General features: G+C 52.2%; 7 protein-coding genes across 7 annotated transcripts; 3 read left to right on the forward strand and 4 right to left on the reverse strand.

Annotated features, from left to right (window-relative positions):
* Window positions 1-127: 127 nt before the first annotated feature.
* BD324DRAFT_652578 (hypothetical protein) lies at window positions 128-4,267 on the reverse strand (the record flags this gene model as incomplete). The annotated part of the gene is made up of 10 exons (XM_022018518.1): window positions 128-1,504; window positions 1,556-1,678; window positions 1,733-2,230; window positions 2,281-2,676; window positions 2,716-3,440; window positions 3,488-3,542; window positions 3,590-3,682; window positions 3,735-3,852; window positions 3,905-3,999; window positions 4,094-4,267. 10 exons carry the CDS (start codon window positions 4,265-4,267, stop codon window positions 128-130), a joined length of 3,654 nt encoding a protein of 1,217 aa, XP_021869640.1.
* A 780-nt stretch (window positions 4,268-5,047) lies between these two features.
* BD324DRAFT_652579 (small ubiquitin-related modifier) lies at window positions 5,048-5,806 on the forward strand (the record flags this gene model as incomplete). Its single annotated transcript, XM_022018519.1, has 5 exons — window positions 5,048-5,099; window positions 5,194-5,288; window positions 5,473-5,516; window positions 5,564-5,655; window positions 5,790-5,806. 5 exons carry the CDS (start codon window positions 5,048-5,050, stop codon window positions 5,804-5,806), a joined length of 300 nt encoding a protein of 99 aa, XP_021869641.1.
* A 2,077-nt stretch (window positions 5,807-7,883) lies between these two features.
* BD324DRAFT_609642 (P-loop containing nucleoside triphosphate hydrolase protein) lies at window positions 7,884-10,688 on the reverse strand (the record flags this gene model as incomplete). The annotated part of the gene is made up of 10 exons (XM_022014162.1): window positions 7,884-8,242; window positions 8,295-8,597; window positions 8,645-8,802; window positions 8,859-8,947; window positions 8,999-9,131; window positions 9,183-9,436; window positions 9,482-9,676; window positions 9,714-9,848; window positions 9,899-10,592; window positions 10,651-10,688. 10 exons carry the CDS (start codon window positions 10,686-10,688, stop codon window positions 7,884-7,886), a joined length of 2,358 nt encoding a protein of 785 aa, XP_021869642.1.
* A 131-nt stretch (window positions 10,689-10,819) lies between these two features.
* Window positions 10,820-12,161, reverse strand: BD324DRAFT_100007 (hypothetical protein). The gene is made up of 3 exons (XM_022011905.1): window positions 11,383-12,161; window positions 10,926-11,316; window positions 10,820-10,865 (listed from the first exon to the last, which is right to left on the reverse strand). The coding sequence occupies exons 1-2, from the start codon at window positions 11,762-11,764 to the stop codon at window positions 11,012-11,014; spliced, it is 687 nt and encodes a 228-aa protein (XP_021869643.1). The 5' UTR covers window positions 11,765-12,161; the 3' UTR covers window positions 10,820-10,865; window positions 10,926-11,011.
* On the reverse strand, window positions 11,655-13,328 carry BD324DRAFT_632901 (CTLH/CRA C-terminal to lish motif domain-domain-containing protein). Its single transcript, XM_022016573.1, has 4 exons — window positions 13,133-13,328; window positions 12,986-13,083; window positions 12,564-12,759; window positions 11,655-12,304 (listed from the first exon to the last, which is right to left on the reverse strand). The coding sequence occupies exons 1-4, from the start codon at window positions 13,175-13,177 to the stop codon at window positions 11,783-11,785; spliced, it is 861 nt and encodes a 286-aa protein (XP_021869644.1). The 5' UTR covers window positions 13,178-13,328; the 3' UTR covers window positions 11,655-11,782.
* A 62-nt stretch (window positions 13,329-13,390) lies between these two features.
* Window positions 13,391-15,413, forward strand: BD324DRAFT_582386 (hypothetical protein; the record flags this gene model as incomplete). Its single annotated transcript, XM_022013555.1, has 8 exons — window positions 13,391-13,804; window positions 13,868-13,940; window positions 13,983-14,089; window positions 14,139-14,225; window positions 14,276-14,521; window positions 14,571-14,631; window positions 14,679-15,077; window positions 15,127-15,413. The coding sequence occupies 8 exons, from the start codon at window positions 13,391-13,393 to the stop codon at window positions 15,411-15,413; spliced, it is 1,674 nt and encodes a 557-aa protein (XP_021869645.1).
* Window positions 15,414-16,188: 775 nt separating this feature from the next.
* BD324DRAFT_100353 (hypothetical protein) lies at window positions 16,189-16,659 on the forward strand. The gene is made up of 2 exons (XM_022011906.1): window positions 16,189-16,207; window positions 16,260-16,659. Exon 2 carries the CDS (start codon window positions 16,376-16,378, stop codon window positions 16,610-16,612), a length of 237 nt encoding a protein of 78 aa, XP_021869646.1. The 5' UTR covers window positions 16,189-16,207; window positions 16,260-16,375; the 3' UTR covers window positions 16,613-16,659.
* Window positions 16,660-16,793: the final 134 nt, after the last annotated feature.

The following is a 16,793-nucleotide window of genomic DNA, read 5'->3' on the forward strand; positions in this document are numbered from 1 at the left end:
AATAATAAATCAATGAGGGATAGACATCACTGCTTACTTGTCCTGCATGGTGGATGAGACACATAGATACAGAAAGCAGCAAATGAAACCGTCTCTACACCAGGCGCTTGCATGCATCAATTACACTTTATCGAGTATTCGGCGGATCCGTCAATGCTGTCATCGAGACTTTGCTGGCCGCACTAGGCGATAAAGATCCGCCGGGTCCGCTCGAGACGCTAGGAGCACCATTCTGTTGATGCCCGTTGGGATAGGAAGTAGGCTGCTGAACAGTCGGCAGTTGCTGAGCCTTTTGTGTCCCACTCGGCTGGGGAGTACTTGATCCATTCTGTGCCGCCTCTGCTGTTCCGGACGGTCCGGGAAACGAGCCTTGTCTCGATACCTGTTCCATGGCATCGACCGGGCGACCCTGATGTGGATCGCCAGCCTGATGATGTGCTGGACCCGATGAGAAAGGTTGACCAGGACCATGCGCCTGACTTGGAGAAGCCTGCGGTCGGCTCTGCTGAGGCTTGGGGACGTGCGGCTGGGGTGGGAACATCGACCCGGGAGGCGGGCCTCCGGACGCAGCCTGCCTCTGCTGTTGTTGCTGGCTTAGCATATGATCTGCCGAAGGGTGTGCTTGAGAAGCTGCAGACGGCTGTGGCCCTTGAGCATGGCCAGGAGCTGGAGGTCGCCAGCCAGGTGGGGCTTGAGATGTCATCGGGCCGCTGTATGGCAGTGATGCTGGGGGCTGATGCGGATGCGTTATGGGCTGCGCACTAGGCCCATTAGATCTGCCTTGTTGAGGAGCGAACGGGTGCTGAGCAGCATGAGGAACAGTACCATGGATTACCATTGGTCGAGCCAGTGGTGAAGGAGAGTTGATAGCGTTCGTTTGACCCGGCGGGGATGGGTGGTGGACTTGCTGCTGCAAGGGGTGCTGAGCTTGATGCCCGCGGGATTGGTGAGGGATTGCAAGACCATGAGGAGAGCCATTTGCTGCATGCTGAGAATGGGGTAGAATTCCCTGACGCAGCGGCACGGCATGAGGTGGATGTCCATTATGCATCGTGGGTGGGCGAGACTGAGGAGAAACGCTTGTTTGACCTATAGTGTGAGGTTGTTGAACATGCTGAGTTTGAGGAGTACCAGAAGGCCCTGGTCTATACTGAGGGTGTTGACCATGTGCCGCTGCGGGTCGACCATCCATCGTAGGTTGCGCTTTACCCGAGAGCTGGGGACGCGGTTGCAAATTCTGTTGAGACGGATGTGGTGGTCTAGCCTGATAAGGCATCATGGGTTGGGGAGCGGAAGATGGGCCATCAGGTCCATTGTAGTATACAGCATAGCCGACAGGAGGCACTGCGTGTTGGCCTTGAGGGGGATAAGGCAGATAGTATTGACCAGGTTGCAAGGGTGGAGGGGGAGGTCCGGGTGCTCCAGCACTTCCGCGAGTGGCTTCACGAGCTTCCTCTTCCATACGCTGACGTTTACGAGCAGCACGTCGACGACAGTCTTTACACTGCACGCATAATCGTCAACATTCTAGATCCAGAGTTTTGCCACAACTGACCTTAAAGTCCACCGAATCCCAGTTGCGGATCGGTCTGCCTTCTGCAATATCTAGCCTGTTGTGACATTCAACATGTTGCCACCGTCCACAATCATCACAGCAAACAATATCCTCATCCTCGTCCTGTACGGACTATGAGCACGGATCCGACCCATGTCTGGAAGGTGAATCACTCACAATGTTCCATCCCTGCTTGCGACACACCTCACAATTGAGCTCCCAGCTATCATCTGCCTTCTTCTGACCTGCATCTCCGTTCGACGCGATCTTATTCCGGGAAGGTGTCAGTGCTCGACTGCCTTCTCGACTACTGCCTTCTACTTCATCTAGACCAAGCTCCCGTCGTCTCTTTCGATTCTCTCGCTCTTGGATGGCTTGCTCCTTTGCCTCTTGATCCGCAACCACACGAGCCATAGCAGCTCCTTCACGTGCTGCCGCGCGCTCTTCACGCTCTCGAAGCCGCTCTTCCCTCGCTCGTTCTCTCGCCAGGAGATCGGCCTCCTCTTTGGCGATTCGATCCTCTTCCTTTCGCTGCTTCTCCATCCGTTCCTCCATTTCACGTTGAGCTTTTTCCCGCTTGGCGATCTCTTCCTTCTCAAGGTCACGCGCGAGAATCCGGGAAGACCGTTTCCGATTGTTGATGGCTTCTTGTTTCAGACGTTCTTGCTCTTTGGCCTGAAAGTGCCGCAGTCAGTCAAGAGCTGAGTATGAGCGACAGGACTCACAACAAGCGCTTCAATCACGGTAGGTCCAACATGGTCCGCGAGCATCACATACAAAGCCTTTTCGTCTGGATCCTTGGACTCTTTGAACTGCTCAGGATAGGTCTTCCAATCGTAGAGTGTGACACAGACGGTCTCCCACTCGACGAAACCGTCAGGAAGATTGTCCGCCTCTTTGGCCACGAGTTTGACCTCATCCGTCTCATCGTCGTCTTCGGCATCCTCGTTCTCTGCCTGTTCCTCAGACTTGGGTCTCATTTCGATATCACCATCTCCGCCTGTCTCGGTCTTGGTCTCATCACCACCCATGGTGACATCTTGCTCCTCTGCCGAGTCATGCTCAATCTTTGTGCCATCGCCATCAGGCTGATGTTGTTCCGGTTCGTCGGACATCGGCAGCTAAGATGGGTCAGACACCGCCAGATTCATAATACCCACCGGTGTCAGCTGTTCACTCTCTTCACCATTAGCCTTCAGTCCCTGCTCGACGGGACTGCTCCGATGGCCTTGACTCGCTTCCAATCTCGCCTGATGCTCATCCTCATCGGTCAACTCGCTCAATTCACTCTCTTCGTCATCTGCCTTCGTCTTTCCCTTCCCTGTCCCTTTTCCTTTTCCTTTGTTGTTGCGATTGACCTTGATGGAGGCTTGTGAGGACTCTGCACCCTCCTGTAACCACTCATCTGGGACCTGTTGCCACTCATCGTCGACATTTCGAAGTCGCCGGCTGACGCGAGTACCTCGAGGAAGGGGAGTCTCGACTTTTTCCACCTTGACAGGTGTCGATTTTCCGCGAGTCTTGGATGGAGTCGAGATCGGCGCGGTCGAAGGTCCAGCTTCCGGCTCTCCATTCAATATGTGGCTGCTCCTCGTACCCCGTGTTGACGGCGGCGTCTCCTTTACACCGCCGCGCTTGAGAGCCTGGACAGTGGGAGTTACATTGCCAAAGAATTGGACTTGAGTACGTTTTCGAGGTCCAGAGACTGGCTCTTCAATCTTGGCCGGCGGTGGTGTAGGGGGATCGGATTCGACCCGCTTCTTGCGAGACTGCTTAGACTTGTCGGAAGGACGCGAACGTTTCAGGGCCCGTTTGGCTTTCAGCGAGGACTTTTTTGGAGGGCGTGGGGGAGGTGGAGGAAGACGTTGAATCCATAAGCGGTTGTCTGAGGAGCAGATGAGCCTTAGATATCAAAGGGCATGATTTCCTCACCATCAAAAAGCCAGTAAGTGTTGCCGGCCTTGTCCCAGCCGAGGGGATCTATACGCTGGCACGACATCAGTTGAGAAGTCACACGGCGAGAGTGAAACTGACCCATGATGTCGCCTCATCCTCATTTGGCAGTAACGCTCGGAATTTTGCCGCATCATGGAGCTGCCATTCGCATAGTTCCCAGATAGTCTGGACCTGGCGAGGAAAAGCATCAGATTGGAGCCTTTTCAACAGATTGAAAACGCACCTTGCGGCCCAGGCCCAAAGTGGCCCATTCTACAGGCTCTTCCAGGCTACCGAAAGGTGAGTTCTCAGGGAACCTCTTGAGATACTGCTTATGGAGATGTTCGAACGCATTGCTTGAGCTGGAGCGAAGCGTCAGTCACGACCTCGAGGTGAAAGCCAAGGGTCACTCACTTGATTTGCCGGTTGTAGGTAAGAGCATAGAGGAGCTTTGCCAGTAGGTCCGGTATCAAAGCAGTCTCATCTCCGTCAAAATCCCTTTCCAGGTTCTGCAGACACAAGCGAGCAGTCAGCATACACGGTCTATTCGTCTCTATCGAGCAGGGACAGATCACAGATAGGACGACGTAGACTCGGACCCACCTCGATATCCCAATCGACCAAACCGAAAGCATCAGAAAAAGTCCAAAGGAATTGACTGATAGCCGCCCATCTCCAATCTGTCCGGAGTTTCTGGACGATGGGCGATGGCGGGGGTGGTGGGGCAGTAGGATTGAGAACCGCTGCCTCTTCAGGTGGAACAACACGTCTTGGCATCGATGCCAGGAAGCGGGTATTCGAGAGGGATCAGGACAGACCTAGAAGATAGCCTCAGCGCGTCGTGTTGTTATATGCCAGGTCCGATGAACGGAGACAGTCTATCAGAGGCCTCTGACATTGACTTTCATGGGGATGAAGAGGATGCTGACAATGCTCAGGCTGAGCTGGACGGGAGTCGCAGCAGAAGGTCAGTGATCGAGGGGGTCTATGACGGCACGCAGAGCTTGAAAGGTAGTCGATATTCGATGCTCAACTCACCGTAATGCTTGAGTTCACACCTGTGCCAAGTATGTCAATCGGTGGAGAGATGTAAAGACACGCGCGCCGGGGATGGGTATAGGTCTGAGCGTCTATACGTTGTCTGTTGTATGAATTGCCGTAGTATATCCCCAGATGAGCGTCCAGAAGCCACACCTCCTTGCCCAGCTATGTCGAGCTTTTGACCGATGCTCTGTCCCTCAATACCGTACCTTCTTCACTGGATGATAATAATAAAATGCTTGTCATTGACCGCATAGTAGAGGGGAGAGACGTGAATGTCCCATTGGCTGAAATTTATCAGGGTACACCGTTAACAGCGACGGAATCAAACATTGTTGACTCACCACGTGAAATATACTCCCCTGTGGCCGTCGAAGCTTTCATCCCGACCGCTGAGGATCTCGAGAGCTGTTGTCAACCACGAACACTCATATATTGCAAGCGCGAAGAGACTGGAATTAGACTTCTATAGACTTTCGTCCTCTTAATTCCTGACTCTCATCGATCACCCTGACAATGTCTGATAACGGATCTGCTCCCCCTGCAGACACCAAACCAAAGGCTGAAGGTGAGTATCACCAACACTTGTTTACAGGCAGGCCCTTGATGATCCTGGGGCATCGCACGAAGCACTGGCTGACACCATATGTGCTGTTCTTAAGGAGGCGACAACACCCTCAACATCAAAATCACCTCCTCAAATCACGATGAAGTTTTCTTCAAGATCAAGAAGACGACAAAGTTGACCAAACTGAAAGTGAGTGGAGGCTGATAACCACGGTGGCAATCGCACTCGTGAGCTGGAAGGTCTATCGTTGTCACGCCCCAGGAACCACGTTAGGACCCCAAAATTCCCGCGTCTTCTCCATCCTCCAATCCTTTCCCTTGATCTCACACGCTCCTCCACTCCAGCGAAGAATGTGTTGCTGACACCATCACAGTCTGCCTATGCCGATCGAGTGGGATCCGACATAAATGCCATCCGGTGGGTACTACGGCTTCGACTGTCAGCCCGCGCTTACTCCAGCGCAGATTGATGTTCGATGGGGAACGAATCCAAGACGGTGATACTGCTGAGAGTCTGGGTCTGGAAGAGGGTGACGCTATCGATGTGGTGCTGGAGCGTGAGTGGATTGTCATTTTCTCATCATCTGTTTTGGACAAGAATCATCGGTCCAAAGTGCTGCATCTGCTCTCTCTCTCCCCCCTTTTTTCTTTGTTTTGATCTCGAGATGATCGTGCTGATTCGCCGACACAGAGGTTGGAGGATGCTAAAATTCGTCAAATGCCCAATGCATTGGTGTCGGCCAGGCTGGCATTAATCGGAGACGGGAGAAATGAGGAGGAGATCGCTGCCCGAGTCAAGCCTGTATACCCCTCACTCGTATCCCGAAAAGCCATGTTCAGACTCTGATTCTAGCGAGTCTGTTGTCTCTCTTGGTATTTCGCACTTACCTTCTTCGCCTTTTCCAATCCCATTCTGTCCCCTTTGTATGAAACAATATTCATCATTACTATTTGGTCGACTCGCGGATCAGAGTTGATGTAAGGGAAGACGGAGTGATTCGGTCGACAAGCCGTGCAGGAAATAGCATGACTCGTTGCATTGTTCAACTGGACAATCTCATCTGCCCCACATTCAGAGGGGTTACGATTTCAAGCCCAGCTGATCGAGTATGCTGTCGTTCCATTTTGAACCCGAATTTTCTCTGATACAAGCCACCATGTCAGACGCTTTTCTTTCACTTCTCTCTCGCAATATGTCTGACAGTCTGCTTCTGAGACTAAGCTGTGCAAGCCGGATCGATGTTTGCTGCATCCATTCAAATTGCATCCCTCGAAAGTGGCGGGACGAAAGAAAGAAAGGTCTTAGACTTGCAGGCAGGTTTCTGACTAGCCTCGTCCGAAAATGACTACGAGCTAACATCCTGGTGCGCATGCCAAGAAAGATACATTACTGACGATCCTGGAAGAGGGGAGGCGTCTCATAGGCTTCCCAGGGTCTGACACTCGTGCTGAGCCTTTCTTTCCCAACCTTTTGAGATATCACTGCACCTAAACATCACGAAGAACTTCCCACCGCGAGGAATCAATCCAGTGGCAGTAGTCATTGCCCAGTACTCATTTTGAAGTGATTATACACTCTTGAACCTCATCCATCCTTTTCTCTGGAGCTATGCGATTTGGAGCCCCTCTGGTCATCCTGGCCTCACTCCTCGGACCACAATTCGTTCAGGGTGCGCCAGTCGAAACAAGGCAATGCAAAGGAGCAGTAAGTGACAACCTCTTCCTTCCCCTAGCTTCCTCAATCCCAGCACCTCGATTTTAACTCATCCTGCCCCTTCTTCTAGTCATGTAACGAAGCTCGAAGTCTTGTTCGGCAACTACTCGATAGTCCTATGGCTCGAAATGAGCCGTCCCCTGAATACTTTTCAAACGGGGAACAGCCGAGACCTTTTAAACGATCTTCTTCTGACCTTGTCGACAGAGCCACTTCTGCGCCTGTAGCTCTTGGCGCTGGGAGACCTGATGGATCACGCGATATGGTCGCTAGGCAAGATATGACGGAACCAGATGGTGCAGTCGAAGATGACGATACGGCTGGTGATCAGAGTGATGGTGGTGGGAACACTGCAGAACAGGGAGACGATGACGACGGCGATGATGGCAGTGATGACGGTAGCGATGATGGTGATGGAGAGGATGATATACCACCTACAAAGCGAGACGACAGTCCTGAAGATGGTGATGACGCGGACGATGATGATGATGATGATAATGATGATGTCAATAAGAACGGATCCAGCGCCAACGACGATGGAGACGACGGAGACGATGGGGATGATGGAGACGATGGGGACGACGGAGACGATTCTTATGTTCCACCTACCAAACGGGACGACACAGACGTCCAAAACTCCAGTGAAGGTCTACAAATGCCTGACATTGGCCAAGATGGTTTCGAAGACGGTTTCGGTGATCTCTCACAGGACGCTTCCCAGGAGGATGGGGACGATGCTGGTTTGGAGGGTGATGCTGATCAAACCGGGGGTGATGGTACCTGGAGCGAGGTAGTCCCAGAGGAATCCGTAGATCAATAAATGACACGCCGAGCCGCTGATGAAGCCATACTGCGCTTGAATGTGCGCATGAACACAACACGACCAGATGAAGGTCCTCTCTTCAGATCGATAGTCATTCTAAACCCACGCCCTGTCAAGTCACAAGTCTTTTGCATAAGTGTTTGAACCCTCTGATCGACAATGAAAGGGGTGATACATACGCCTCCCGGAAAGTCCTTGGAACGTATACTATGAAGTAAGTCTAGATACTCATAGTTTAATTGCAAAGCTCAGTGCGTCGCCAATGGCGATATCCCATTCGGCAGGTTGTCTTTGAGGTTGACCTTGCTCAGAGTTTCCTCCATCCCTTCCAAATCCTGATGCCCGTCCTCAACTTCACCATGTACCCTGACACCATTGATCGCCTGTTTCCTGCCCTTCGCGGGAGCAGTCACAGCCTCAGAAGCGGGAACGACCTTTGCACTTTCAGGATGAGGCGCAACGTATTCCTTTTCGTTAATGGCGAGTTGCTCGTCCAGCACGCTTCCGCCACATGCAGCCGCGACGAGTCCAAGGAAAGGTGGAGACGGGTTCAAAGGCCGAGAGCAGAATTCAGGATGAGCTTGCAAAGCCACGAAATATGGGTGATCTGGGAATTGCGAGTCAGCTCTGGGGATTCTCCAAAGTGGAGGAGAATTCACCGTCCAATTCGAGCATTTGCATACGCTCTCCTCGCTCGTCTCGACCAGTGAATCGCAGACTGCCCTTGGCCTCTAGCTCTTCCACGTACTTTGGCTCAACCTCGTAGCGGTGACGATGTCTCTCCCAAGCGACGTCCTTGGATCCGTACAGCCGACGAAGTTTTGTATGCTCAGTATTCGGCTCGAACAATGTCGGCCGTAATCCCAACCGCATCGTTCCGCCCATGTGTGTCTTTGAGATTTCAGGCATAAAGCAGATCACCTGATGAGGAGATGACGAGTCGAGCTCGGCAGAGTTCGCATCTAGGCCCTGTCAGCTTCATTCCTCTCGTGCGATTGACGTAGCTCACTCTCCAAGTTGCACACATTCCTCGCCCATTCCACCACAGCCATCTGGAAGCCGAGACAGATGCCAAGGAACGGCACTTTCTGTTCACGTGCCCATCGGACAGCGGCAACCATGCCCTCAGTACCTCTGTGACCAAAGCCTCCAGGTACAATGATTCCCCTGGTGGGCAGTCAGTTTGAGGCAACGGCAGCGAAGCAAACAAACAAACAACGCACTTAGCTGAACAGAGTGCTCTCCAAGCGTCGTGGTAACGAACAGGGTCTGAGGTTTCTGAAGCCGGCTCTAGATCGGACGAATCGACCCACTGGATCCCGCATCAGCCTCGCAAATCTCACCGGCGAAGCATCGAACGCACATGAAGGATCAATTTTCTGTCGCAACGCATGGAAGCGTGCTCCAACGCCTTGACGACGCTCATGTATGAATCCTGAAGCGAAGTGTATTTTCCGACCAAGACAATGGAAACAGAGTCAAAGAGTCGCTCTTGTCTAAATGCGACTGTCAGTGAGGGGTTCTCGAATCCGACGACGACTGCTCACCCAACAGTGAGCGACTTCCATCTACCCATCAAGTGATCTCCACTGGCCTTCATGGCGGGGGGGATGGCCACTTCGTCGAGATTCAATCGTCTTCTCAGAAAGTCGAGCAATCCTTGATCTTTAAGAAGCAAAGGGACGTGGTATGTCGATGAGACATTGTGCACGCCAATGACTTGTTTAGGCGAGACGTGGCAGAACATGGAGACTTTCTCCATCGTGGCGGTCAACAAAGGGTGTTCACAACGACATGCGATCTGGAAGGTGTCAGCTGGTAGAGACCATAGATTTCAGCAACTTACCAAATCCGGCAGCAATCCCAGTCCTCGCAGATCTCTTACACCCGCCTGGGTAGGCTTAGTCTTCTGTTCACCTCCAACGACCGGTATCAGAGAAACGTAGAGGAGCGCAAAATTGTCGTGTCCAACTCGGAACTGGAACTGTCGCATGGCCTCGATGAATGGTGCGGATTCAATGTCTCCAACAGTACCTCCGAGCTTCATTGTCAGTCATCAGCCCTGTAGCAGTCCGCACCTCAATGACGCAAACGTCTGGCTCTTCACCAGTCTCATCAACGGGGACCTTGGAAACTCGCTCGATCCAATCTTGCACAGCATTCGTGAGGTGGGGTACGATCTGCACGGTCTTGCCGAGATAGTCTCCTCGTCGCTGAGAACAACGCGTTATTTTTGCACGCCTGAGAGATGTCGCTCACTCACCTCCTTTTCAATGACGTGCTGATACACCTTTCCAGTCGTTACATTGTTATCTCTGTTCAGACTGATGTTCAAGTATCGTTCGTAGTTGCCCAGATCCAGATCCGTCTCTCCACCGTCGTTTAAAACATAGACTTCTCCGTGTTCAGTTGGCGCCATTGTGCCAGCATCAATATTCATGTACGGGTCAATCTTGATGGCGGTGACTTTGAGGCCGGCCGTCTTGAGGATCAGACCAGTACTTGAGGCTATTGAATGGCAATTGGTTGCAGGCGGTTGAGCGAGCAATGGATGAACGTATTCAGAGTCAGTGAGGAAAGACCAGATGGATGAGGAGGACATGGAGGTGGGTGAAGCGGGTTTGAGCATGACAGAATCAGTGTTCAGTAATTGAGTCAGTTTGGAGAACAAGGTATTGGGCGTTGACAAGCCATCGGAAGAATCGTATGCCGTCGAATCGTTGGTCAATGCAGGAGGGGAGGACGAGACAGTTGGAAAATTCGTGGATGAAACAGAAGAGAGTCGAGTACGTCGAGGTGATGTGACAGGCGATAGAGGAGCAGGCGTGTGAATAGTCGAATGAGGTCGGTGGGCCGAGCGTGGAGAAGGCAGTAAAGGTGAGCTTGGAACTGACGTTGACCCCCTCATATCGGGTTTGGACGATTGGGACGCACCGATTACGCCCTTGCCGATACCGCTGTGGTAGACAAGGTCGTCAGTGATACCCAAAGTCTGAAGAGACCAAAAAGGCTCACGAGATAACTCCTCCACAGACTAGAATGTATTTAACCATATTGAGAGATTGCGATGGGAGCCAAAGATTATGTTAATGAACGAGCGAGCGCTGGGTTTGAGGTCCAAATCGGATGATGCGCCGGAAGTGGTCTCCAACGTTACACGACTGATGGAGAGCAGGAAGACCGAGAGCGGTTTATATTTTTTCTTGTATATTCAATTTTGAGGAGGCGGTCTGCTCCATAGGGTCAGTGACGAGATCCGAAGGCTTTTGCCGGGTCACTGAGCAATGCACATCGTGGATTCAGAGCAGAGCGAACGACGTAAGCAAGCCCATGGAGCCCCTGATGTAAGGAAGCAAGAAAAGGGGAAATGGCCTTCTCAACAGAGCTGCTTGACAGCTTGCTCACCTCGGCTAGTCTGCAAGGAGCGCGATGGGTTCTCGCCGGGTACACCGATACGATGTCGCTTGCTTGCTTGCTGGAGCTCGATAGAGATCGTGTGAGATCTGCACGTATGTCCAGTGAGAGGAGAGCCTTTGTAAATGGATGGGAGGGTGTTGAAACGCGTCAGAGGGCGTTCAGGGAGGTCCAGCTTAGAAAGGAAGAGATCCCCCGGAATATGGCTTGTCGAGGTCGCTGACCGTTGATATGGCGGAAGAGATTGGCCAGAAGACGGGGGAGAAGCTGCAAAGCGTGTCGTCATCAGATCGTTGCGTTCTGTCCGCCCGGGGATGCAGGGGGAAGGCTCACGATACTGGTAAGGGAAGTCTCCTGTTGGTCTTGGGGGTCGATATGGGAAGTAGGGAGTGTTGAGATATGTGAGGTTCAATACAAGCTGTTCACTGTCATATATATCGTGAGCCTGCTTCCCCGAGAATTCCAGCTTGAAGACCTCCAAGAGCCCCTTCTTATCGACTACCAAAGATGAGATTATTTGATCAATGTTGAGTGGACGCGCGACTTTGAACCAAAATTTTTTTAGTAGCCGACGAGGATTTTGTGATCGCCCGAAAATCTTCTGACCTCGTATATATAAGATACATGACATGAATATGTGAGTGACGCAGAGGCTCTTACAACACATAGTTTCGTGAGTTTCGTGCCGAGAGTGATACTTTACAACGAGAACCATAACAACTCGACGGCGTTCTCAGCTCTGCCGACTCAATACGGCATCAGCCCATGCTCTCCCCTTCATCCTATCCTCGAATGGTAAACCGATCCCAGCCTTTTCCAATCTTTCTTCTCCCCAGCTCATCAGTCTCACCAATCCACCCAGCTTCGTCTCCATTCCTTGACCTTGAGATTCCAGAATGGCGGCATTGAGCTCCTGAGCAACTTTATCTCGTTGACTTTTCTTCATCAGGGCCATAATAGGCTGAAATGCAGGGTCGCTGAGTCTGTCCAGTGCGTCCACGTCTAGCGGTGGACGAGGAAGAGTAGGACGGGACGAGCTCGGGGGAGCATCATCGGCGAAACGGACAATCTCGGGGAATGTAAGGAGACCCATGGTCTTTTCGAGGTCGGCAAGAAATTCTGGGTTCTGGGCCCCGCGTGGGGCCAGCTCATCTCGGGCGAAATTGAGCGCTTGTTCAATTTCTTCGTGTCGGATGAGCTCGATCAGCCGTAAGAGGTGCAGGTGGAACAACAGCGGAGCGTTGGTATCGAGGATCTGTGACATGAGTGGCAGCATGAAAATGAGCCTAAGGCGGCGACGAGCCGTTACAGGAGGCAGAAGAGCCTAGTTGGACAGGAAAAGTTTGAGAAAGTGGAACCCCTCATAACAGGTCTGTGGATAATCAGGTATTTCCGCATGGCCTTCGTGGAATACACGGGCTAAGCGTGGTGCATGATATTTCGAATCTTTGGGGATGAATGGAATCGGTAGGGAAAGATGTGGCGATAGACAACAAGACGAAATATCTGCTCACCTCTGGATCCAATTCGTTGACTCGTCTGACGGCCTCTTCGACCCGTCCATCCTGGACGGCTTCACGGATCTCCATTCGCTCGCGAATCATTGCATGATCCACATCATGAGGAAGTCCAGTTTCTCGAGCGAACTCGACAGCAGCGTCTGAGAAGCCTTCAACGACGAGATAGTCGAACAGAAGAGCGTTGAGATCACTACAAGTGCACAGAGCACATGAGTCAGCAGGTGATATCTCGTCGTTGGTATCTGATGTGGAATATGCTCCGCAGTACAACGATGATCAGAGGTGCTAAGTATAAATGTGATCCTCAAGTGATATTAGGAGAGATTCCCACTTGCAAAATGATAGTCTCATCCGGAAAGAGTAAAAGACGGTGGTGGAGAGAGACCACAAGCTAGCTCTGTAGAGCTGCCACTCACCTCTTGGAGACGACTGCCCTATTTAATTCTTCTTCCCACTTGCTCGCCTCGACGCGGGGATCAGCAGGTTCTTGTCTGGCCGAGCTGATTCGGCCGATCTAAAGCGAGTCAGCTGAATGACCCAAAAAGAAGATCTGATCAGCTCACCCCTCCTGCAGCAGAAGCCATGCCTAGTCGTTGTGTCTGTGACATGCCCTGCCCGTGGGCATCGATGTCATGTAGAAAGAAAGAGAGACCGTCTGTTCGGTGGTCAATGTAGCCCTCTGTTGCGGCGTTTTTCGGCGATTTGATTTGGGTGGCAAACAGTTTTTGAATGGACGCGAATGACTTTTCTGTGTCAACAATCGACCTCCATTTTATCCATCTCATCGTCTGAGCATATCGCAGAGAAGCAGGTCACAAACAATGTCTAGCGCTGGCAATGGGGGCTATGACTTCTCACAATTATTCCATGCCTCTCATCTGTCTTACTCGCCCGGATCCACCTTTCTCGCGACGGTCCACCTGAACAAAATCATCATCAGATCCAGTTCAACATTATCCATCGTCAGGATCTTTCAATGCCTCCTCCCACCAGAGTCAAGTTCCAAAGTCCAACCTCTGGACATTGCCATCGATCAGCTGCTGTGGTCCTCTGATAGTCTGTACCTCATCGCATACTCTGGCAAGGTTCGGACCGGCTGGCTGTTTGGTCTCACGCAAGATGGGCGAGGAGAAGGCGGGGAAGTAGCTAGACTCGGTGGAGAGGGTGTGGATGGGTTGGTCAAGGTCGAATGGGGCAAAGGTGATCGAGAAATCCTTACTTGGTCGGATTACGGAGTCAGTCAACTCATTGGCCTCGCCCAGGCCCAATTCCCTCGTATGACTGACCATCATCCATAGCTGCACCTCACCATTCATGATCTGATGACCGGAGAGACTCGACAAATCCAGCATCCAAGATCGCCGAACAACTGTGGGTCACCCAGACTTCCGAGGAGCTGAAAACGTCCTCCAGGCCACACATACTCTCCAGATTCTAGGCATCTAGCCGTACTTGAGAGGCACTCGGGCAAAGACTTTGTGGGAATTTACGATACACAAGATTCTTACGCTCTCTTACGGGTGTGTGAACTCTACACGCGTCGAGTCCTGCATCACTGATGATAACAAGCACTTTCCTCTGGGCCTCAATAACGCTCAAGAGATCTCTTGGTCCCCCTGCGGACGGTACATCGCAGCAAGTGATGATTCCATTCACGTGCGTTCGGCCTCACCCTTGTGAGCGTTCCGGCTGACTCATCCACTCAGTACCTGCTACATCTTTACACTCCACTCGGGACACATTTGGTGTCATTTGACGCATCATCTCCATCTTTCAACCTAGAATCAGCGTCTCACGATCCCGCCCTGGGCATTCGATGCTTCTCGTGGGCTCCCGGTGGAAGGTGGATTTTGATTGCGGGATGGGATGGGAAAGTCAGAGTGGTAGAGAGCGAGGGCGGGAGATGTGTGGCTATCATGGCGTGGCCCAATAGGACCATCGAAGCCGAAACGGTCAGCCCTGGACCTGTGACTTCGAATTCCCGCTGATGCCCTCATTCAGGTCGTTTGGAGCGAGCCTAGAGATTGGCTGAGGGACTGCAAGGGGCATGGCATTGTACAATGTGAGCGTAGCGATTCAGGCATCGTCCTCGTAGCTTACGAGATGAAGTCGATCGGGTCAAGACCCCCGCCTCGCTACCTTTTGTCAAGTCTGACTTTTCACATTTCCCACCTCGATCTGGAGTTTCTCATATCTGCTTTGATACCAAAGGCACATACTTCTTCGTTCGTCAAGATACGCAGCCATCCCTCTTACATGTCCACTCTTTCCTCCCATCTGCTCAATCCTCGTCACCGGACATCAAGCATATCGCAGTCTTGCTGTTCTCTCAGCCGATCAGGAGTGCCACATGGTGTTTGACTAGACGCAAACTGGCCATCGCGACTCGTTCCGGCGCCGTCTTCTTCTGGGATGGAGATGGGGGCTGGGTTGATGATGATAGCATGAGGGACAGTACCGCGTCGGAGAGCAAAGCAGGAATGATGGAGGCTGTCGGGATTCCCACTCGTACGCGGCGTCCGCTGGTCTGAGGGATTTTTTCTCACGCAATTATCAGGAGTCAACTTTAAGACGTCTGACATCGTCTGGTCACCGGACGGTACATCTCTCGGGATACTCGACAAATCTTCCACCCAATTTTGCCTCCTCTACGAAGAATATACTGGTGATACGAGCTCAGCTCTGGGTGTCGAGACGACCTCTCAGAGGCGGTGGGACGGCATCGATCAATTGAGTCATGTTATGGAGGAAGACGAGGACGAAGCAGTGGATGCTAGTGTGCTGACCTCACTGGCCGAAACCGAGGCTCTGTGGACACAGAGGAGAAACGGGATCCTCGCTTAGGTCCTCCGGCTGCCTGGCGACTTAAGTCAAAGGACAGGCCCTCGCTTCGATGACAACTAGCGGAAACGAGCAGCACATGGATATAAGAGCGCATTGCTCGCCGACCGAAACAATACGGTCCAAGCCTACTGGCTCGACCAGATGAGGCATTTTCAGCAGTACCTTTGCATAACCCCGTCCGGGTCGTCATCCCCATCTCGTGGTCGCTCTGCATTCTGGAAGATACTCCGAGACCTCATGGAATAGCTAGCCTCCTTTCTCCACCCCGACGCCGAGCTGCTGGGGACATGCGGGAGATGCAAGATCCGTCAGATGGCACATCTTTCATCGTTGCTTCTCTGTTGATCTGTGGGTGTTTCTCGAGCGGCATTCTGGGATCTTCCCATTTCTCGACTGGCTGACGATTGCTGACCTGTGTTCGCTCCCGTTCTGATCAGTCTGATTCCCATTTATGCTCAACCTGAGAGACTGATGGCTAGATACTCGGACCCGAACGTCAAGCGAAGAACTGAGCATACGTCCAATCAAAGTCTCGACTGATCCAGTAACCACCAGTCCATAGTCTCGGAGAGACATCGTCCGCAGTCTTTGCCTGTCCTCGCCTGTATAGCTACGCGATTGCTTGATGGGAATTGACATGGTGTCTGGCTGATCGATCACTTTTTCCCTCCTTGCAGCGCTAGAAGATTCAAGGTGTCCCTTTGGAGTCTGGGCTTCTGGGATCCAGGAACGAAGAGCTATGACTGACTGGGACGTGATGACATGGAGCCGGGGCGAAACTACAACTTTGAGAGGTAGGTATAAAGGTCTGATCGTGGGAGGTCTCGCCTGAGTTGCGAGTCACAGATTCGTACCAAAAAGGGCATCGTTTAGCCCCTTATAACAGCTTAGACCCTGCTGGAAGGATACTCCCACCCAGCGCTCTGTCTCGACCTCTCCACCCCACGGTGATATAGGCTCTGATGACTTCGCCTCCAGCATTAATGCGCTCCTGCTCTGCCCTTGATCACGGGATCCTCATCCTCACGGTTCTCCTATTGCTCACCTTCGCTCCCCTCGCACACGGTATGAACCCCCTCTGGACAAGCTACTACTGTCGTCAACAGTGTCAAACGGCATTCACCATGTGCATAGCGATGGCTGGTGAGTGTTTGGCCTCACTGAGAAGGAACAGAGGGTGGAATCGTAGAAATCTTTGATTCACACGTCAAAGCTTTCCAGCTCAAAGCTAAAGCTATGATTCCGCTCCTTCGAGACGGGACCCCATATCGACGGAGGGCACTGGGACTATCATCACTGACACCTCTTCCAGTCTCCATCCCTCAGCGAGCACAATGTACGATGGTTCAACAAGTCTGCGTCATGCACTGTTAAGCCGGC

Source organism: Kockovaella imperatae (assembly GCF_002102565.1).
Source record: "Kockovaella imperatae strain NRRL Y-17943 chromosome Unknown BD324scaffold_11, whole genome shotgun sequence".
NCBI classification, from domain to species: Eukaryota; Fungi; Basidiomycota; class Tremellomycetes; order Tremellales; family Cuniculitremaceae; genus Kockovaella; species Kockovaella imperatae.

What these genes read in the sequence shown, in the direction of transcription:
- BD324DRAFT_632901 (XM_022016573.1), bottom strand. Translation starts at nt 13,177, where the DNA reads ATGTCACAGACACAACGACTAGGCATGGCTTCTGCTGCAGGAGGG. An exon ending in TGGCTTCTGCTGCAGGAGGG is followed by an intron (nt 13,084 to 13,132) that starts GTGAGCTGATCA and finishes GACTCGCTTTAG; the next exon opens with ATCGGCCGAATCAGCTCGGC. An exon ending in AGGGCAGTCGTCTCCAAGAG is followed by an intron (nt 12,760 to 12,985) that starts GTGAGTGGCAGC and finishes GTGCACTTGTAG; the next exon opens with TGATCTCAACGCTCTTCTGT.
- BD324DRAFT_100007 (XM_022011905.1), bottom strand. Translation starts at nt 11,764, where the DNA reads ATGGTTCTCGTTGTAAAGTATCACTCTCGGCACGAAACTCACGAAACT. An exon ending in AGACTTCCCTTACCAGTATC is followed by an intron (nt 11,317 to 11,382) that starts GTGAGCCTTCCC and finishes CACGCTTTGCAG; the next exon opens with CTTCTCCCCCGTCTTCTGGC.
- BD324DRAFT_100353 (XM_022011906.1), top strand. Translation starts at nt 16,376, where the DNA reads ATGACTTCGCCTCCAGCATTAATGCGCTCCTGCTCTGCCCTTGATCAC.